At 42.3% G+C, this 23,053-nt stretch overlaps 1 protein-coding gene across 3 annotated transcripts in view; it reads left to right on the top strand.

The window, feature by feature from the left end:
* Positions 1-23,053, top strand: part of ARHGAP39 (Rho GTPase activating protein 39) — a 145,000-nt gene that overhangs the window by 109,827 nt on the left and 12,120 nt on the right. For all 3 annotated transcript variants that reach the window (XR_012692709.1, XM_075211581.1, XM_075211582.1), the window contains 3 exons: positions 10,927-11,126; positions 11,881-11,972; positions 19,715-19,884. Coding sequence is in view for 2 of the 3 variants with exons in the window: in XM_075211581.1 (XP_075067682.1) it covers positions 10,927-11,126; positions 11,881-11,972; positions 19,715-19,884 (462 nt within the window). In the remaining variant the exon portion in view is untranslated. The remainder of the gene's footprint in view (positions 1-10,926; positions 11,127-11,880; positions 11,973-19,714; positions 19,885-23,053) is intronic.

Below are 23,053 nucleotides of genomic sequence, written 5' to 3'. Positions count from 1 at the left end.
TCCTAATTCTTGTCAAACATAAACAAACGGACATCCAGCACCAGCCCTTTAGCCTGGGCCTGTTACCACTCATACCGGGGGACAAGGAATGAGGGGACCCTGTTCAGAGGCGGCTGCCAATACACGGCTGTGCCAGCTGGGTGGGGCACATTATAATGAGTAGACCCGCAGTGCAGTTACTATCTGGGCGTGATGGTGCCTGTAGTAATACTAGGGCCAGCGTGCGGGATGCTGGAATATTTACTTCCACATAAAAAGACACAAACATCGACCTTTAAAAGTATTTTAATTAAAATAAAAACTTGTTTACCATTTTATTAGACAACTAAATCCAAAGGGAATCTTCTTTCTGCCGTAGTCCATAGGGAATATATTGCATCCAAAGGGAAATAAAATAAAGAACCATAAGGGATGAACACAATTGCTCCTTACAAAGTACTGATACTAAGTGACCTAGTATTGAAGTCTTGTCGTTTAGCTAAGTATAGTGTTGTATTCTGTGCACGATGTGTTATTGCTCCTGACACATCTACAGCACAGTGTAGTATGATAGTCCAGTCTGTTTTCAAAAAAATGTTCTGTGTTGTGTGTTTGCCGCATTTTCCATTCCTACTTTATCTGACTGCAAATGACTAAGAACTGAATGGAGCGGGACGAGCGTTTTGTTACCTACCTAATTGTAGTGTTATGTTCTGTGTACTCTCATCACAATTATTACACTTATTTATGACCTTCAGCAGAGCATCAAATGGAGGTGCATGGTACTGTGGGCCGCTGGTGAAAGCTCGTTGGGTCTTCTCTGTTGCCCATTACTGTTCTCTGGCAGTGTGCTCTGGAGGGCATTGATAATGATTTATTTTTTTGTCAGATGATCAGTCACATGCGTAAATATTGATTGTGGCTCCATCACTAGGTATGATGTATATTGATTGTGGCTCCATCGCTAGGTATGATGTATATTGATTATGGCTCCATCACTATGTATGAAATGTATTGATTGTGGCTCCATCACTAGGTATGATATATATTGATTATGGCTCCATCACTATGTATGAAATGTATTGATTGTGGCTCCATCACTATGTATGATATATATTGATTGTGGCTCCATCACTAGGTATGATATATATTGATTGTGGCTCCATCACTAGGTATGATGTATATTGATTGTGGCTCCATCACTATGTATGATGTATATTGATTGTGGCTCCATCACTTAGTATGATGTATATTGATTGTGGCTCCATCACTATGTATGATGTGTATTGATTGTGGCTCCGTCACTAGATTTGATATATATTGATTGTCTATTCATAAGTGATAGCTTTTAAATCCCCCAACCACTAAAAGTGATGCCCTTGCCTGGTGGAGGGGCATCTTTAGTTGTGCCCCCATGGCAGGTGTAGAAAACCACAACGTAATTTCAGTGGAGAATAAATCATTTTATTTCCCATATTGATGTATAAAGACAGAGAGTCTGTCCTGTGTGCTCTGGATCTATTACTCTGCATCTTATTTCTTGCCCTGGTTAATTGTCATCCAACTGTCACTAATGTCCCGGATGTTTAAACTAGCCCTTGAGGATTTTTCTAATTAACAGGCAATTAATTAAAGTTGCTTTATGTATCACTGAGCACAGCGTTTCAGTGTGTATTTTCCAGAGAACATGGCAGTGACCCGTGAGGATAAGACAATCCTTCTGCTGAATCTGTCTATGCAGCATGAGGGAGCCGCTTATAGAACCCAACTCATCATTATATATATACTGTGCATTCAAGGCAGTGCTTGTGCTGTAAGCTCAGAAAGCCTATCCCAGGGTACTGAGTACAATACGTCGTCTACACCGTATATGGACCATATGAAGTATTATTATCACACAGCTTATAAGTGACTGGTATATATAGTCTGCGTGTACCCAGACAATGTCCGGGTCTCATATCATAGGGCACAGTCACTACCGTTACTCCAGCTTTCTACATGTGTTCTAAACACGCATATATACGTGTGATCACCATGTGGTCAGTTCCAAGATGACGGGAGAAGGCAAAACATGTCTATAAATTAGTTGTTCACTTATGTTCCCGAGAACAATTTTGTTTACATTATTTGTAATTTGGGAACATTGTTGCTTATAGAATTCCTGTATATGCTTTTATTTCTGTTCCTATGTACATTATTACTGGCAGGGTAAATACAACTCAGGCCTGTAGTTTTATATTTGTAAGATCTGCAATTTTACTAAAGTAAGTAATCAAATCGGTTTGATAAATATTTGAAGATGCTGTAATTTAATAATCCGTATATATTACATATAGCTGTTAGAGGGCAACGTTCCAGGATTTGTGGGACAAATAACATTATATGAATTCAGATAAGAGGTAAGTGGCGCCCTCTAGTGGTCATTAATAGAGAAACCATTCCAAATGGATATGGCTGTAAGAAAGCCCTGTGGTTGTGTTTGACATGCAGTGCCTGGCGCTAAGCTCTGTGTTTGGGGAGGAGGGGATCAGTGCAGGATAACGCAAGAGCGTTGAACAAGCTGCTTCACCATAGACACCGGTGAAAGTTGTTGGGGGTTATTGACCCCTATGGTCTATATCTCCATATCCATTTGCATGTAGACATGCCATTTAACGCCCATGGGTAACCTCCCTATATGTAATAGAAATGATAATATCTTTTGTATGTAGAAAACAGTCTGCCATCGGTATGTGGTCAGTAACCAGTCTCTGCCGTCCTATTTTGACACAGGCATCCTTATAAAGGTTTCCCTCCAGTTTCAGTTATATTATCTAGTTACTGTTCAATGTAAGCGTCAGCCATGTGTACGAATATGGATCTGCACACTGTATTGTTAGTTAGACGGAAAGTAAGCTACGCACAGCCTTAAATCTTGCGTATAGATACTTCTGGTGCAATGATATACCAATCTTTATCATCAGCTCAAAATCTGTCTTGAGTAGGTGCAGAATTTACGTTTGACAAAGAACATATTTTAAAGAGACGCATAATTCAAAATAAGACCCATCTGAAGGGGCATCCTTAACTGGCACCTGCACTTAGATGTGAATGCCCCTTATCAGTCTATCTAAGCAGAAGTGTCTGATACATGCAGCTCAGAATATTCGCACAAATTGTAGGTGTATCTTTTGTGGGTCCCGGGGACCTGGTGTAAATATACGCTATAGTGATGATACCAGCGGCGTTATCTAGCCACGTCTGATTGGCTGTTTGCATATTGACCCCTCCAGGTGATAGGTCTCAGCTTTATTTTGCCATTTTCATTTGGATTACTGCAGGGGATATATTCATTCATTATATTCATTCATTCATTGGATATATACAGCAGTCACTGATGGATGTGAGGATGTTAGTATTTCATGTTATATGGAGAATGAGACTTTCATATTTGTTAGGACTATGAAGACGTTATTCTCTCGTGTATATAGCACTTTATTACATTATGTTATGTACAATCTCTACTCTATATTTGGGCATAAGTGTACCCATCACATACAGCTGTGTTTTGGGGTGCCCGTATCTTGAGATACTTACAACTCACAATACACACTTTAGACATTGATTTTGCATTTGAATGTTTAGATGTAAATTCAGGACATCAAAATGCATCGCACTCCAAAAGGAGCCCATAATGAGGGAATTCCTGGGCAATACGTCTATGACCGTACATTACACTGATACATGTATTTATAAGTGACAATAATTGGTTGTCTGAGAAGAGTAAAACAATGGCGACAGGTGGCATTTAAATCACACTGCGACTCAGGTAGAGGAGGAGATGAAGTGGCTCTGACTGATACATATTTAATTCAGGGATCCTTTAATCAGTGTGAGGATACCTTCCATACTTATAGAGGTAGCAGAAAGCATAAGGTACCCGAGTCTGCCCCTCATTCGCCCACCATTATTATTATTATTATTATTATTAATTTTTATTTATAAGGTGCCACTCAGTGTCCGTAGCGCCGTACAGGGACAAACAAGTGCAATGCAAGGTGGGACGGCACGGTACAGTAAACAATAAGCACAGTAACTCCGTAAGCTCAAAGCACAGCTAGAGAGAGGGGGGAGGGGAGACCAGCAGGCGCCGGAGCCCAAGAGGAAGGGCGCGGATGACGGGGAGACCCCCAGAGGGGTGGGGGGAAAGGTAGCTGGAGAGCAGAGTTAAAGGTGCAGGAGACAGGAGAGATGGCCCTGCTCAAGGGAGCGTACAATCTAAGGGACATGCTCATTAATATGACTGACCCAGATTCCCCAGCCCAGGACGGTAGGATGTAATACATTATCCCCGCACTTTCCTTGCGCTCTGCCTTGCGCTGTGCTTCCTAACTGACCTTGAGTCCAGTGGTTACTTAATGAGGAAGGTGGGGTGTGATAGAGAAGATTCAGTACCAGGGAAAGTACATTGTGGTTTGCTAGATACAAAACGCTGACACTGGCCTTTGTGTGGGGAGTATACTGCTTTTATACAATGAGTGTATTGGTTGCAAAGATCATATTTGTTGAATCAGTTTAGGGACGAGGGCTGCGGGTAACTGGCGCTATTAATAAGCATTCTGGAGAGGAGACTGCAGTAAGGACAATGTTACCATGGCAACCATCAGCCCTGCGCACGTCCTCCGTACAGCCTGTAATGCAGTGTGTTAGCCGAGCATTTTAATGAGCACTTCAGTTCCTCCGCATTACCACATGGACACTCTGTCTCAGGAATGCAGAATACTACAATGGACTAGATTGTTCTTAATCTCTCATCCTGGGAATCTGCAGTCTGCCGGTCCGCAGGGACCAGCATCAGGCTTTAAAGGGAGAATTCAGGTTTGGCTGTCACTGTGCTGGTGTGTAGTAACAACCTTACTGGTAATAACAGGATCATTCTCATATCTCAGCATTATATGTGTAATAATAAGGTTACCATTCATCTTGTCTGGACACCATGTAATTACATTCTTTATGTTCAAAGCATAAAGGTAGATACACTAAGAGTGACCATACATGTCCAGCTGTAAGCTCTCCTTTGTACGGAGGAGAATTCACACAAGCTGCTGCCTTCCTGTCATGTCCTCACTGCAGTAAGTTCCCATCCTTGTCCTGATACTTTGCTTCCTCATTCACGGTGCGCTCTGGGCTCATCTGGAAACGGCATTAAGTGATCATTCTAAAAAATATAAAATATGTTTATATTAAATATATATATAATGTAAAGTCAGTTGTATAGACTAATAATAATCTATCACCAAGGCGTGACATATCTTATTGGCAGTGTGACTGTGTCTTTTCTCCTGTCCATTCATCTGTGGTTTTACCGCTTGGCCTTCCCTGACGTTACTGACCACTCCTAACGGTGCTACCAAACTGCGCACCTCTCTGCTGGTGACTTGTGGCTGGTTCCTTCTGACCGCTTACTTTGCATCTGGATGCTGGGGAACAGATTAGAGCTTAGGCCTCGTCTGTCCCAGCATTACAGCAGGCAATAGGCGTGGTGTTTATTAGTCGTAAAGAGTCCTTACAAAGACGTCTGTGGTACTGACGATTCATTCTGAAGAAAACCCAGAATACAGCCACATGCGCTCTTCATATAGAGCCACAATCGGTCTTGATTCCTGATGTAAATTCACACTTAAAATACTGCAACAATCCTCCTGGATGTTTCGGTGGCCAATCTGGGAGGGACAGAGGGTAAACTGCACTAGGATAGCCATTCAGGACTAGATTTGACTGGGCCAATGACTGTCCATGCTTTATGAGGATACCCAGCTCATTTTCCCCATGATCAGTCATGAGATTAGATATACATATTTCAAACAAATTAGCTTTCAATATAATAATTATTACATAATCATGTTAGCTGCATGGGGTAGTTTTGCGAGCAGGACCCAACAGATTATCTAATATTAGGATTTAAACACAGTGTTCAGTAATCTGTAATTCCCAAATATTGTTCATCGTTTTTATAGTTTTCTTATTATCCTCTACCACACGCTCACACAGGTCCTGTATCCCCCTACAGGAGAGCAATGCAGTTGTCAAAGTGATACCTTCCCCCTGATCCCTTTCATAAGAGATGTTAATTTACATATGACCTCCTGTCTCAAAATGTTACACAGCCATGCTGTTGGCATACTACATTAGAAATAAAGTATCTTTATTTGCATTTACAATAATATACACCAGGAATTATCTGCCGATTTAACAAAATACATTGGAAACAATAAGTTATTTCTTCCCATTTTCGTGTGGGTGAGGTGGATCCAGCCTCCGGCATAATTTACTATTACAAAGAGTTGGTTTGAAAAACAATGACTTAAAATGATTATTTATTAATGTATATCAAAACATATAAAAACAACACACAGAATCAAAAATGGTTAAAAAGAGATAAATACTCCAACAGTAAGTGGTTGCAGGGTAAATTCATGTATTCACGTTATAATGCCATTCAGTATAAGCAGACAGCAGGGTACAGTGTAGCAACAGCTGATCATAAAATGCCAAACCAAGTCCCAAACACAGATTAATGTTTACCCAAACTGGGAGTCTTACAAATGATTTTCTATGCAGGTGGACTTACAGCAGAACGAACGTAAACTGTGGTGGTTTTGTTTTGTTACACGCACGTACTTTGGGCTTCCGCACGTCCGTACTCTACAAGTAGCGGATCAGAAGAAACGTCTCTTGTTGAAAACAGGTGTTGCTGCATTCAGACAATACACTGCAGGATCTGTCCAATACATATGTGGTATATAAAGTCCCAAGAGAACGTGCAGTAAAATAAAAATAATCCAGTTAATGTCACCTGTTATTAATATAGTCATTAATTCATTATTCTCCCATGAAATACATTTATTAGGGTGTAATGTCTACTGTACATAAAATACATTATAATAGCTGCTTCTGATTGCAGACACATGTTCTAGCTGTATACACAGCCGTCATCACTAGTAATCAGCACTTACACCCGACCTGTAACTGGTGCAAGTGATATGGCAGTAAAACATGTACCTGAGCGATGCCCAAAGCTCATCAATATGACTGACCCAGATTCTCCAGCCCAGTAAGGCTGCTTGGCACACCCTTACTGTACATTGACTATGTGCATACGCCCATTCCCTTCCCTGTTCCGCTCTTGAAATCATAGACTTTAGTTAGGGTCCTTCACATTTGAAGATTGGATGTTTCTGCATTTACTGACGTGTGGTCTGACTCTGGGCTTGCGCAGAGCGATTGTACGCAAAATACAGCACATATTGGCGTTTATGAATCGGGCCAATAGTATATTTAGACTCTGCTTTATAGCTCTATAGTCTTTACACCAGCAATGAAAGGTGTGTGTGTGTGCAGGTTGGTCTGTGAAAGGCAACCAGTGGTAGAAACAGCTCAGTAAGAGAATTAGGAGACACAGATCACAGCGCGCTGGTTACAAGGCTTTATTTTTGTCCTTGAAAAAGCATAAAGTGCTAAATGCACATAGGATATAGTGAGGACCTGCGAGATTGAATCAGGGATGCATGTTGTAGTAATCATAGAAATGCAATAGAATATGTAGTGAGCCAGATAAGAGAATATAGACAGAAGACATTCAATCAATGATGAGAAATGAGCAGTGAATAAATAGCAGAAAACGGACTCATCAGTATGGATTGGGAACAATCAATATAGATCATATAGAGTGTATAATGAATGAATTCAAAGGAGAAACTATTAGTGAACAAACAGCAGTGAATGAATGAATCAGTACGGACTGGGGGGTTGTAAGGAAGTAATAGGCAGGAATCTGAAGCAATGTCAGTATCTAATTTTAGCGTTAAATGTTGAGAAGACCTAATGACTGGGGTGCAATTACTGTGACGCCCCTTATTGTGCATTTAGAAGATCTGCTTATTGCTGGGAATATTCTATAGGTTAGTATGTGATTATGAGCATATTTGAATGCAGGAATATTAAGAAAATCCCAATCTTAATAATTGCACATTGAGCAGTAAAGCTATTTCTCTGATTAACTCCTTCTGGTAAAGGCTGTATGTCAGAGTATCGTATCAATCAACACGTTTGGGATTTGAAGATATGATCACACTAAATGTATATATAAGATTTTCCTTCTTGAATATATTTGATTATAACGAAAGGGACACTCACTTTCTGTTAATTAATACATGTATGATACTTTTTACAAGCACATTAACATAATATTTCACTAGTATATTTAATGTGACCTTATAAGATTGTATATACGGAATGAACAGTAACAAAGCTTAGGACTTCTCATTTTGTGATTGGTGTTGATTTGGATTCTGAGTGCCTCCAATACCCCTCTACTCTGTCTTCTTTTTATGTAGTGTACGACGTTCATTAGGCCTTGTCACACACGTATATCAAATAGCAAAATGTATCCTCTGGATTGGTGCATAAAGAAGCAGCCACTGCCTATACATTCATAAGATCAGTGTACAGGATAGGAAAACTAGGAGCTACCAGTCTGTATGCCCTCAGCCCTGTTATTGGGAGAATGGAGTGAATAATTCTTCCACTAAATCTTCTGAATAATGCAGAAATAATCGATTCTTCTGTGTAATCATTCCCCGTACTGATGTATGGATTCCATGAAACTACAGTTAGAGAGCTGAAACCCTTCTTATTGAAGAAGAAAGACAAATAAAAATTGCGTTTAAAGCACCGGTACACCTTACTTCTAGTAAGTGTGCACAAAAGCGTGATGGTGATAAACGGATAAAAGCACAAAGTGTGGCGTTAATGGCATTTTATGATCATGATATGGAGATAGACAGCCACAAATATCATTTAAGTGGTGTTTCTGAGTTTATGTACAAAAATACTACAATGTATTTTTTTTTTCTGATTGTCTTTCTGGAGGAAAGAATTTAATTGAAGAATCAATTGTTCCTGTATTGTCCAGAAGATTTTAAGACCTTTCTAAGATTTTCTAGAAGAATTCTCCATTCCACTCTCCCAATAACAGCGGAGTGCACATAGGCTGGTAGCGCCTATTTTTCTTAAGCTTTTGTATATTCATATTACAGAGTTGTGTACTTTTAAGGTGGGTATTAAGCCATGTAACACGGTTTAGTACAGTATGTAAGTGCTGGTAGTGTAAATTAGATCGGTATTGTGTGGTCACATCCGGTAGACAGATACAGCATCCATTTATTAGATAAACACTTCAGAGTTTGTCTTTGTTGACTAACTAATTCCAAAGATATTGCTTGTTTTTGGGACAGAGGGGGGACCCCTCGCAAATCTGTCTCTTAAGCCTGAGATTAGATTGAACTCCAGCATTTATACACAATTGCGCTTTTTTCCACCAAAATCTCTGACTTATATCCATATTTATAACCCTCCGAGCAGGCAGAATGTGCTTGTTTCTAATACTGGTCATATACACAGCACCACTATTCTGTGCAAATCACAGTATATGTTCTTCTTCTGTGTTATAAACCACGGCACAGTACTACTTCCTGCGATTTATAAATACCTGACAACTAGCAGTCCTTCTGTAGCACAGCACAGTATTTCCAGTAAGTGATGAATAATACAATATTACTCCACAGCACGGAATATCAATCATGTCCTTAGACTGCGCTCTGCGTAGAATGGGTATAATGTATGCTTATTTCATGCAGATTAGAGAATGCGTCCTCTACAGTCATGTAACCTCCTCTATCAGTGCTCATCTCTAATACTACAGGTCGTTCTTATCCTTTAATGTGTAGTGAAGCCTGTCACCCTTTTCTTGTTTCCTGTTAATCATGAAAGCTTCTTGTGTCAGCAGATTTGGTTCACTTTACTCTGCCGCCAGCTATATTCTGTAGGCCATACAGCACGATGGGTACCTACTGTCAGGACGTATACATTTCTCTGTCCTGTATTGGCCGATATTTAAGTAGTTATGTAGACGTGTGGTTACGCACAGTGACATGAGTATAGAGTACAGTAAGAATGACTCTCAGCTTCTTGGAAGAGTGCAGCGTGTCGCTCGTTCTACATGGATGTTACATTGTGTAGGATAGTGATGGAATTGTCATGTTGCTTCTTCGCTCCAAAATGTTGTAAAATGTCAGAGCACACCCTGGATCAGTGCCCTGGCATTGGGCGATCCAAAGTTCAGGGCGTCTCTTGGTAAATGTCAAACTCATCTCTCATAGGCCTGAGGTTTGGATTCATGGCATACAGACTGCGGAGCTATGATCCTGGATGCAGGTGTAACATGTACAGAGTATATTGAAGAATTGGGTCACTGTGAGGATCTGCTGAGTCCGTGGGCTGCAGGGTTTGTAGCAGTAACATTAGGGAAGGCTGCAGATGACTCATGTAGAGCTGACAGATGCCATGTTACAGCTGGCACAGAAAACCTCTCTGGTAATGTAATCGGCGTACTGACATACCTGGCGTTATGGTGGCACTATCCCTAGAGTTAGGCATTGGTGATGCAGAAGAATCTTTCATGTGCAGCTTAGAGACAGCTATGAACTGGCAGCAGAGTGTGTTAGACTTTGTATGTTCTTTCTGTGTTTGCATGGTACATAATACAGAAAGTGATAGTTTAATTGGCTGCTGATGAAATTAACCTTAGTCTGTGCGCATCCATAGATTGTAAGCTCCACTGGATCAGGGACCGATGAGAATGATTAAGTGTTCTTGCTAAATCTCTGTGTAATATGTAGGCACTATATGTTACTATATAAAATTTAAAACATTATCTCAGCTCTTTATTACTTTTATTAGGATTGCTTATAGCTTGTACTGGCTGATAATGTTTTTATATTATTCACCCTCTGGCTTCCTGATTATATATAATATATGGTGAGAGGTGGTGTCCTTCTCTTGGTGTGTTATATAGACATTTCCACGGTTATGTGCGGTGATCACTGACCACCATTATTTGTGTTATAGGGGCTGAAGAAACCAAACATGGAGGAAGTGAAGCACGCCCGGAACGCTGTCTTCAGCCCATCCATGTTCGGCAGCTCGTTACAGGAGATCCTGAACATGCAGAAGGAGAAGTATCCTGAGCGCCAGCTGCCTTGGGTGCAGACCAGGCTGTCCGAGGAGGTGCTGGCTCTGAATGGTGACCAGACGGAGGGCATCTTCAGGTAATTACAGACATACCCAAAATCTGCTGCTAGTGACACATAGAGAGGTTTCAGATTGAGCTTCATTATAGGGGGAAATAATGTTTCAATATACGCCCAGTGTAAAGGATGTTCTCTCTATTCCCCTCTACATGGAGATCCGGTCTCTGTGCCGGGAACTATTACCATCATATCCTGGCACTCGGCAATATAGTGCGCACAGTGAGTACAGCAGCCAGAGCTGAGGCAACCCAGACTACATGACCTGACCAGCGGAGCATAGTAATGCAGAGAGACTACAGGGAATGGAGGGGGATCTAATGTAGTTGTTGGTGATAACAAGATCACAGTCAGTCTGGTCTCAGAGACTGGCCTACAGAGCTTGGATCACAGTCAGTCTGGTCTCAGAGACTGGCCTACAGAGCTTGGATCACAGTCAGTCTGGTCTCAGAGACTGTCCTACAGAGCTTGGATCACAGTCAGTCTGGTCTCAGAGACTGGCCAACAGAGCTTGGATCACAGTCAATCTCCGAGACTGGCCAACAGAGCTTGGATCACAGTCTGATCTCCGAGACTGACCTACAGAACTTGGATCACAGTCTGTCTGGTTACTGAGAAGTGCGGTCCAGCTTTATGGAAGTTTAAGGGGAATTATATTTGCAGATAACCTTCATAAAAAGTCCACAAAGTTGGACATTTCCTTTAAGCTCAGTCTGCAGGTTGAGTTCAAGCCGCAGTAGAGCCGTTGCCTGTATCAATGTGTTTGTCCTTGCAGGGTCCCCGGAGACATTGATGAAGTGAATGCTCTGAAGCTACAGGTCGATCAGTGGAAAATTCCTACAGGATTGGAAGACCCCCATGTTCCAGGTGAGAGATACTAACTTTTAAGTTCCTCTGGGGGTCATTTGCAAACCAGAAGAAATCCTTAGACCTAGCAAAATTAGCAAAAGGAAATGCACCTATTTTACTGTACTGCATGTCCCTTATATACGCTGCAGTGTGTGCTGGTAACTGGGCTCATGCCAGTAAATACGGGAACATGTTGCATCTGGATTACAATTGTCCCTTATTATAGCCTGTCATATGATGTGGGTACTGCGGCATGAAAATAATTTATCTCTTGAGAATCCCTCTCCAATGTGTATTTAGGAAATGTAATAACAATTACATATTGTTAAGGCTGGGGGAGTTTAGGATTATGCTTTGTTAAAAATACTTAGTAATTAATCTTGAGCAACTTGATGTAGGATTAAGTGTATTCTTGTGTTGAGATAATTTGTGGTTCTTTTATGACAATAAGTTTGTGCCCATGCATTTGTACCAAAGTGCAGCCTACTTCTCTTCTATGGACACGTGTGCCCTACGTATAACTGGCATCATGTGTCTGGGGTCGTATGTCTGGTATGACTTACTGCTGCGCACCCTTCTGCCGGCTCAGATGCACAGAACCAGCATCTGACCATGAGACCCTGTGACTCAGTATTTTGTACAGATGCACAATGCTGTATTTTAGGCAGCGTCCGGCAACTAATGCAGTATTGGCAGAAAATAACCTGATGAGTGAAATAATCCTATAGAAATTGCCAGGATCATTATCAGACATGTTGGTAAATGCGCTCAGGGATGACCACTATCTCGTAGTGTGAGCTGTCACTGTCCTGTTCACATGGTGCCGGATAATGGTCCTTCTGCTCAGACTGATTTTTGAATCACGTGATCCTATCCTGTTTTGCCATTGACTTGCGGCAGGATGGATGTGCGTGTGATGAAAGTTAAATCTCTGTGACCGCCTACATGAAGAGATGCCTCACATGTGCTTGGTGCAGAGAATGGTGTGACATAGATACATGTAAGGTAGAGGTGGACTGAGCCTGAGTCTATTTGGTTACACATAAAAGGCCAATGTGTAATTCATACCTCCGGATCAGCCCAAAACATTTTTTTCTTTTTCTTTTTTGCAATGTCTACATCCAATCTGTTCTAAAACTGTGGACCAGCTTCTATTTAAATAATGTAATACTTGGACTAGAGTTCTGAATCCACAATTGCACAGTAGTTTTTCTGATTACCACAGACCTGGCCGGTAATAACGTATTCACAAGCTTCATGGTCCTGAAACTAGTTTAGACAATTCCCAGGATGGCCCCATTCAGGAGACAAGAGCAAGAAACTGACCAAATGTTCACATTCGTAACTCTTTATTTGAAGACAAAAATGTTTGATTTTGGGACTTTCCCAGAGACAGTGGTAATGGTGCGCGTATTACACTCCGGACATCTCTGTGCGATTGATAAGCCAATAAAAACTCTTCTGTTGGGTGGAGAGAGAGAGCTTGGTGAAAGGACTAGCAAAAGCCTAAGGGAATCTATAAGAGGGGTTCCAATAAGAGCGTTGGAACATGATAAAACCATTGGGTTAAACCTGGTTTACTTTTACCATGGTAAAGTGTGTCTCATAGTAAGATAGCGTTCTGTTTAGTGGTTCACTAAGTCATCTAAAAGATTATTCCAGTCTGATTCTACAAACACTCTCGTCACCCCGCTAATGTAGCGCTGGATCTGGAGGAACGTCGAGCTAGATAGTCGTACAGTCATTTCCTATTCAGCTACAGATTGATCATATGTATGGGAAAGTAGCCCAATGTGGCAGTACAGTAAGAGAATACAGAGAGATTCACCATTTCAATGTAGGTATCAGTATTAATAAGTAATCTTTGGAGATTTACATAATGACGTTGGTCTCAGAAGCAGTATTTGGTGCACTCAACAAGTGGGCCGTGTGTTGTGCTCTGCAGTGGTTTGACAGCTGTCATATAGGCCCCAAAATGAGGAGCAGGACTCACAAATGACCACAGAACCAGTATAACTGTACTCTGGGTAGAAAGCTTAGGTTTTGGGGGCTATATAGTTGGTTGTTCTTGCTGGATGGCGATGGATGTAACATCTAGAGCAGGCTTAATAATGGTGTCTGTATCATTCACCGGACTCCACTCTTACACTTCTAACTCATATTTCTGTTCTTTTATGTGTCATTTGCCATAATGGATTTGAACGTTTCACAGAGCTAATAACAGCTTCCGATTGCCAGAATAAAGAAGGGTAAAGAGCTTTTCTCTGCGTGTTTATAAGAACGACCATCTTAACTTATACACGCGCCTTATTGTATGTATTGCTTATTAAAACAATACATATAGTCAAAGAAAGAGATGCCTGTTTTTATAATAAGTCATGCATTATACATGTTACACGCTATAGTGCCTGACAGTAAAGCAGGAGGGAGCTGGGGGCCGCCCGCAGGTGAGGGCTCGGGGGGCCGCCCGCAGGTGAGGGCTCGGGGGGCCGCGCGCAGGTGAGGGCTCGGGGGGCCGCGCGCAGGTGAGGGCTCGGGGGGCCGCGCGCAGGTGAGGGCTCGGGGGGCCGCGCGCAGGTGAGGGCTCGGGGGGCCGCGCGCAGGTGAGGGCTCGGGGGGCCGCCCGCAGGTGAGGGCTCGGGGGGCCGCCCGCAGGTGAGGGCTCGGGGGGCCGCGCGCAGGTGAGGGCTCGGGGGGCCGCGCGCAGGTGAGGGCTCGGGGGGCCGCCCGCAGGTGAGGGTTCGTTTATATTGCATTGAATGAATAACTCTGGAAACAAGAATTTACATTCTAAAATGTGTTCATTTATTTGTACTTTCTTGATAAGATTTTATATAATAAATATACAAATTGTTTGTGGAAAAAGAGAGGCTATTCAGCCTGTTAGGAATAAATCCAAGATCAATTACAGCTGGATTTCAGGTTATCCTCCATAATATCCTGTCCGAGGTTAGATATTCTGTACACTTATCATCCATCGCCCCCTAGTGGATATTACTCTATATAAAGTGAACAAGTACCGCTGTGATACCTGGTCCATTATCTCCATCTCAGGACGCCAATAACAGAACAAAACCGTTTAAAAATTGTTTATTCTTTCATTTAAGAATTTTTATGTATAGAGGTTTTTGAAATATTCTTAACATTTTTTCCAATGTTTGAACATTTTTTAAGTGGAAATGATATATGAAATCTGGGCTTTCTGCTACACAGAACCTAATGACAGAGACTGACGCGGCGAAGTGTTAACTCTTACCGCTCCGGGATAGTACCACTCGCTGCCTCTGCAAGACATATATTTAGTTGTTTATGAATTGCGGAGAGAAAGTTTATCGCGGCGATAGAAAATCCTCGTCACAAAAGAATTCTTAATTTTAAATGGCGACTTTGGTTTTCTGTAAGTTTTAATTGTATTCAATAAGTATCAGTTTAGTGACATTTCCCTCGGATGCTGTAGGGAATGTGTTTTGGCTCAGATTATCACACTTCAGACCTGTTTGGTTTCACCCACTGTGACCTTTTCTCAGAGATCAGGTAACAATGTAATCTGAGTTTCTGATTAGACGTATTCAGCGGAGCTGGAGGAATCTCTGCTGTGAGTGTGTGTGACATGCAAAGGATATACTGGGGGAATTGCTGATTGAGTTCTATATATAGTGAGACATATGGATAAGATCAGTACGATGCATCAAACCATTGGACTGGACCCACCCAGCCCAATCACTAGCGCCCTGTAACAATGGCGATTCCATTTCTTTGGCCACAACATTCTACAGCTCTCTAGTGAGGACAGCATGACCTTAAGTCACTCACCCAACATCTTCTGCTTCATGGGTGTATCTGACCATATATCACCTCTCTGTGCTCCTCTAGAACACTATATAACGCCATTCTCTTCTGTTATATTGTAGCATCAGTCAGTAGTTCTAGTTAGTCCCCTTGTTACTATGGCAACCAGCGAGAGGAGGGTCTCTGCTAAATGCGTCATCTCACTGTCCCGAGGTGTAGCTGATAAATGACTGTAATCTATAGTCGCTGTACTGTCTGTCCCTGGTATTAAAGAGCTTACTCTCCACATGTTGGTGTCCTTATTACAGGTCTGTCATAATCTGCTCTTTGTGTCTTTATTCCGGCCTTAGTCAGAGGTTTGTATTGTTACTCTTCCATATAACTGTGGGTAACACTGTTGATGAATGCTTGTAGATTAATGGACACCTCCTTGGATCCTGGCAAGTGAAGGCAACACATACACATGGGTATGAGGATCCCTTCACACAATCACATCCAAACATGTGTCGTGTAAGGAATAAATAACCCAATAAATCGGAATTCTGTGAGCGCTCTAGATTGTAAGCTCTCACACTCAGCGCCATCTACCTTCTGTTATTTCTGGCACCTTACACTTAAACGATTGTGATGCTCTGTGTAAATGCTCTCAGAGGGGCATATTCAGTTAGCCACGATATTTCTCTGAGCATCGCTGCTGCGCACGTTTTCTGGTACTACAGTACCTCAACATCGCGGGTTTCTCGCGCGATCGCCCATAGAAATCCACAATGTTACATCACCGCGCAGTGCCTTCGCGACCGTTCCAGAGGCCCCCCCGCAGCTAATTGAATCAGCCCCAGAGTGTTTTTAGTCCACTAATCTATGAATACGCTGCCCTCTCATATTTTGCTCACTGCACTGATACTTCCTAATTAATGGGAGGAACAGTGAGTACAACATAGACCTGGGGGTAAATTTTTCAAGCTGCGGGTTTGAAAAAATGGAGATATTGTCTATAGCAACCAATCAGATTCTAGTTATCATTTGTTTAGTACATTCTACAAAATGACAGCTAGAATCTGATTGGTTGCAGTAGGCAACATCTCCACTTCTTCAAACCCACAACTTTGTAAATTTACCCCCTAGATTGTGTCTAACCTTCTCACACGCCACATGAAAAGTCCAACCCCCAGCCACCGCACCAGTGATTTATATATTACGGCCCCCAGTTTGCAGGTGGGGGTGATAGAGATAAGGGAGGGTGAGTTTGTTTTTACGTCCGGTTCGGTAATAACTATATTCACTTTTACGAACTGTGCATTAGACTTGTTAACCCATCACCTCCCTCTCTATAATCCATGTGTCCATGTTATTGGTTGGAGCTGGAAGAGTTCATTGCAGAAATGTGAGACTCCTCCATACAGACTGCCTCTGGTAATGTTCTGTGGGGATCACTGTGTCTTCTTGGAGTGGGAATTTTGTGCTAAATAGAATGATGCCAGTCCCTATATACCGGAGCTGCACAGCTCCTGTAAAAAGTCACATTGATGCCATTCTCCGCAGCAGAAGGGAACGCTGGATTCTCCTTGTGTCTGTGCGATGGATAATAGACTTTGTGCTTTTATCTAACTTAATAGTCCTAGAAATGCCGCGGACTATTGTCTATCCTGTTCCCTGGTAAGGTCATTGCCGTACGCTTGGTGACAATTAAGACACTAAAGGCGGCTTTGTGTCCTGCACGCAGCTCTTAATTAGAGGCTGGACGTCCGTTAATGTACAGCTGCCAGAAATAAAAATGTCCCTTGGCGGAGACAGCGTAACACAGACAGATGGCGTCCAGCAAAGATGTAGTTCCCATCTAGCTGTTGTCTGCGCTCTTTTCACATTATAATTGAATTGTGGGTGTTCTCATTTAATTGGGTCACTTGTTACTGAATTCTAACAGAGGCTGAGTGCTGCGTTCACTCTCCAGTCACACAATTACAGCTCTGTGTAATTATTTGTTCTTCATGTATTTCCACCTGTATAAATAAAACATCTATTTTATCATTAATCACCAATTTTCACTTCTGGTTAATAAGATATCATGTTTTGTGTTGAGCTAGCTGTAATAAATACTACTTTTCTAACTAATTCCTTATCCTAATTATATAAGAACAAAGCATCAGCTACACAGCCTTAGAGAAGTAATAAGATAGCGGTAATTTCTAAAGCCGTAACAATGGCTCCTCGTGTCGTCATGAGCCTATTCTTGCTTGGAGCGCGTCAAGATTGATGCTGGGTTCAAGGTCAGGCGGTATAGGGGCATCTTACCCTCTGCCCACATTCAAAACCAAGATTATACATCATTAGTGACAAAGTAATGAGTAAGGAAACCAATAGAACAGTGTGTGATGGGGGTTGTAAAGTAATAGCAGGGAGTAGAAGGAGGGACTTGATGTGACATATTTACTTTTTCCACCATGTATGTTTCTGCCACCACCCACAAGGTAGGCGCTGATTGATTTTATATGTACATTTATATGCACTAAGCAGACAAATGGGCAGTGTGACAGGATGGACCGCCTATGTCACCCTGTCTGTTGTTGCTGGGAACCGGCTGGGTTTACTTTACCATCGTTCCCTTTTGTTTTCCAAAATGCGCACTCTAACCGCAGTAGGAGGGGCTTACAAATGCTGCCACCACTGGACTCCTCACCAGCATCCAGAACTGGGTTCCTTTTGGGTAACTTTCACTGCTAGGGTACCCACTTGCTGGTACCCCTGACCTCTTACTATGGATCAGGGTTCGTGTGGATGGATCCCCCCTGGCTTATCACACTGGCCAGAGCTGCAGGTAGCGGGCAGAGCGGCGGTGCTGGATGCTGGGTCCAAATTTCAGACAGTCGGGAACGGATTAGATTTTGGATCTAATTTGTAGGTCCCAGGATTTTCAGCATGGAGAAGTTCTCAAGCAGGTCTTTGTAGCAAGTGATGTGTATTTTCAGTCACACTGGTTGAAGGTACCATTGATCAGGTCAGATGCAACAAGAATGATACATTCAGTACAAACCAGTGCTGATTTATACAGTTCTGGACACAGCCTCACAGGGTAAGCCGGCCCCCTGAAGTCTGAGTTATTTTTAGTAACAGGATGCAATATGTTTACCCAAATAGCAATATGTTTACCCAAATATGGATTTAAATGCAATTTATACTTAACAAAATTTACACTTTTCTGCGATATCCTGAATCCCATTAATCGGAGATTTCCTTTCACTTTAACCAAGATACAGGCAACGGCTCCCTGCCGTGTATTCAAGTGCAATCACTCCCATTGAATAGATTTATTTAACATTTCCTGCTATATGCAAAACAGACTCCTCCTCACATATGCCCAATTGGAGATTTCCTCGAGCAAAGTTACAAAACCCTAAACCCTTATACCAAAATAAACAAAAGACTTCCTCAACAAATGCTTATTGCATCAGAAACGAATACCTCAGAAATGAATGCCATTACTCTACAAAGTGCAACATGATATAGTAAAATCAGTACATTGCAATGATATAAATAAGCGCCTTGCGCAATTTCATTTAAATAAATTTATACCATAAGTTATTTATAAGTGATCCAGTCACAGGCGCATTCACTGAAAATAGCATCTCTGCAGGGTGGGTGTAGTTTCTCTGGTTCATTAATGACCCCATTGTGTTCATACATATCCATAAATATTCACAGTCACCCAGCTTATCCTACGTTCCTGGTCATCTACATCCATTAGTAATACTGGTTATTAAAATGTGAGTACAAGTCTGGGTACATCAGTGAAATAAACCTTTCTCGTCACAGTAGAGGAATAAGTCTGGGTATAAAGATAGTAGCTGATGGGTTGGAGGACGTTTCCCATCTATATACTTAGTGAGCTTGTTATAACGGAATCCTATGGATCCGGCTTTGTGGTCACATCCAGATCTCCTGTAATCTTGTGTTTTCTGCTCTTCTGCCCACAGCGTCATTACTAAAACTGTGGTATCGGGAGCTGGAGGAGCCGCTGATTCCTCATGAGTTTTACGAGCAGTGCATCACTCACTACGAGACCCCAGAGGCTGCCATAGCAGTGGTCCACTCACTTCCCAAGCTGAACAAGATGGTGCTGTGTTACCTCATCCGCTTCCTACAGGTAACGTAGTACTGCCTGAGTCTCACTCACGTTCAGTACCTGGCTGTTACCTCATCTGCTCCCTAAAGGTAACGTAGTACTGCCTGAGTCTCACTCACACTCAGTACCTGGCTGTTACCTCATCTGCTCCCTACAGGTAACGTAGTACTGCCTGAGTCTCACTCATACTCAGCACCAGGCTGTTACCTCATCCACTCCCTACAGGTAACGTAGTACTGCCTGAGTCTCACTCACGTTCAGTACCTAGCTGTTACCTCATCCACTCCCTACAGGTAATGTAGTACTGCCTGAGTCTCACTCACACTCAGTACCTGGCTGTTACCTCATCCACTCCCTACAGGTAACGTAGTACTGCCTGAGTCTCACTCATACTCAGCACCAGGCTGTTACCTCATCCACTCCCTACAGGTAACGTAGTACTGCCGGAGTCTCACTCACACTCAGTACCTGGCTGTTACCTCATCCACTCACTTCAGGTAACGTAGTACTGCCGGAGTCTCACTCACACTCAGTACCTGGCTGTTACCTCATCCGCTCCCTACAGGTAACGTAGTACTGCCTGAGTCTCACTCGCACTCAGTACCTGGCTGTTACCTCATCTGCTCCCTACAGGTAGTATTGTACAGTCTGAGTCTCACTCACACTCAGTACCTGGCTGTTACCTCATCCGCTCCCTACAGGTAACGTAGTACTGCCTGAGTCTCACTCATACTCAGCACCAGGCTGTTACCTCATCTGCTCCCTACAGGTAGTATTGTACAGTCTGAGTCTCACTCGCACTCAGTACCAGGCTGTTACCTCATCCGCTCCCTACAGAATATTGATAAATAAACAAAACAGTCCAGGAATTGAAGAAAACACAATCTGGGTGTGACTGAGTAGAAAGAAACAGTCTCTGAACTATTACTGGTTACAGGTAACTGCAGGAACAAATAACACTCACAATGCGGATAATACAAGACACAGGTAATAGCAGAGAACTGGGAGAATGCTGGAATGGTGGTAACAGGTAGATGCACAAGAACAAATGCTGGAAGCTGATTGTCCAAGACAACAACAATTAATCACCAGCCATGTGTATGGTTTGGGGCGGGCATATAGAGCAGGTGCAGGTGATGATCAGGGAAGGAGGTTAACTCCTGTAGGTATGTGCGAATAGTCCACAAGATCAGCACCTCTGGTAAGACAGCGGTACTGCAGAGGGAATGTATATATGAGTCCTAACACACACTCAATATCTGGCTGTTACCTTATCCGCTTCTTACAGGTAACATATTATTGAAACATACATATGACCTGAAACGTGTGGTGTCCTCGTACATCTCTCCTCTGGTTGTGTCGTCCTTCCTCTGATTGGTTCATTCTTACTATATGAAACTTGTTATATCCCTTCACTACTCCGATATAAAATAAGACGGAAATCACAAAAAAAAGAAAATAATTCAGACAAGTCATTCGTTGTAAGCATCCACACACCATCTCTCAGTAAGAGGCCTGGTTAGATGACTCTTACTCCTTCTTTACTTCTGTTTTACCCAGTTGTAACATGTATACACAAGTATAATGTAATGTAATACGAATAATCATGAGAGGAACACATCAACGAGGAAGCTTTTACAGTGCGGAGAAAGCTCAGCTTCAGTTCCACATTTTAGGGGTGCACTAATGCGCTAGGCTGTTGTGGGGGAGTGTGTGTGCGCCCTAGACACAGGTTCCTCCAACTATTCGACCTAGAATGAAAGTTAAACGTATCTGTCCGTGGCTGCACAGCGCTGCTTGGCGGTGGTTGGCGTAGTAGTGTTCTACAGGAACGGGGGTCAGTGAATGGTAGATAAGGTGATGTAACCGGGGTCCTTATATGGTGAATGACGGAGCATTTTTAATGAAGGTCGCTAAGGGGTGCAAGTTGTGGTGACGAGTAAAGGATGAGATCTCTGTGCTGGGAATTGTGATGCTGTAGATGTCTGAGAAGTGATATTAATGGGTAAAGGAAAGATAGTAGTAGGAGAGGGATATATGGAAGTACTCCATGTAATGTGTATGTATAGTATATAACTAATAAATATATATTGGTGAGTAGGAGGCCTCAGTATGAGGGGTGTTGGACTGGTGTTAATGGGAGAGGGGTAGTAGGTATGAGTAAACAATGATAACTGGGACAAAAAGTAATATAACTGAGTTATTGAAATATTAAAACCAAAACCTAAAAGTGTTGTAAATTATTTTGTGAAAATGTAATAAAGCCGGTGTAAAGTGTTTATAATAAATGCCGGTGGATAGAAGGTCTCCGTTTGAGGAGTGTCGTAGTGGTAACAGGTGATACGTAGATGAAGGTGGTAGAGGTAGAAGATGGGAGTAATTTGGTAGTTGGGAGTATCAGTAATAATGGAGTAGGAACAATGTAATCTTATAAATAATGGTAATTATAGTGAAGTTGACAGTGTAACGATATAATACAATAAATATAGATGATAACAAAGTAGACCCTAAATAAGGAGTTAAAATAGGTAATAAGTACATTCTTGTAACAGAACCCACCAGGGAAGTAGTGGTGAAACGTGTTAGCCCTCTTTTTGCACTTTTCACAGTGTGATTGGCACTTAATATCTACTTACCTAAAAGGTGATTTGTGGTGTGAGCTTCAGCATAGATCTGATCCCAATGGGGTCATCCGGCATTAGTAAGTGCAAGCGCAGTGCAATAATTTACGCGTTTCTATGAATGCAGTTTGCTGAATAAGCGTCTGTGAGGATACCACCCTTAGCTGGGATGGTGGTTACCTTCCATGGGATTCAACTCACTCAGGTAGACCAGAATATATAAAAAATACGGCTTTATTACGACAGCACAACACCACAAGATGTTCACAAGATACAGGGTAGATGGTAGCATGTATCCTCCAGCAGCCTCTTGCAGTCAGCACTCCAAAGTAGTAATCTCTGTCTCTTTCAGAGTCTTATGCTTCCACAATATTACCACTACCAATTAGCTAGACAGTTACAGTGTTGCCCAGCCTGGGTTACTGGCTCACACCCTGTCCTGGTAGGGTTCCCTCCAGCGGCACCACGATGCCTGGACCAGAGTCCTTTTCGCTGATGTCTTGTAAACCAGACTCCTCCAAGATAGAATAGCTCTATTGGCATTCTGCTTTCCTTATATTCTTGTCTGT

The sequence above is a fragment of the Mixophyes fleayi genome, chromosome 5 (genome assembly GCF_038048845.1).
Source record: "Mixophyes fleayi isolate aMixFle1 chromosome 5, aMixFle1.hap1, whole genome shotgun sequence".
Classification (NCBI taxonomy): Eukaryota; Metazoa; Chordata; class Amphibia; order Anura; family Limnodynastidae; genus Mixophyes; species Mixophyes fleayi.
This window is presented reverse-complemented; position numbering and strand designations above follow the sequence as displayed.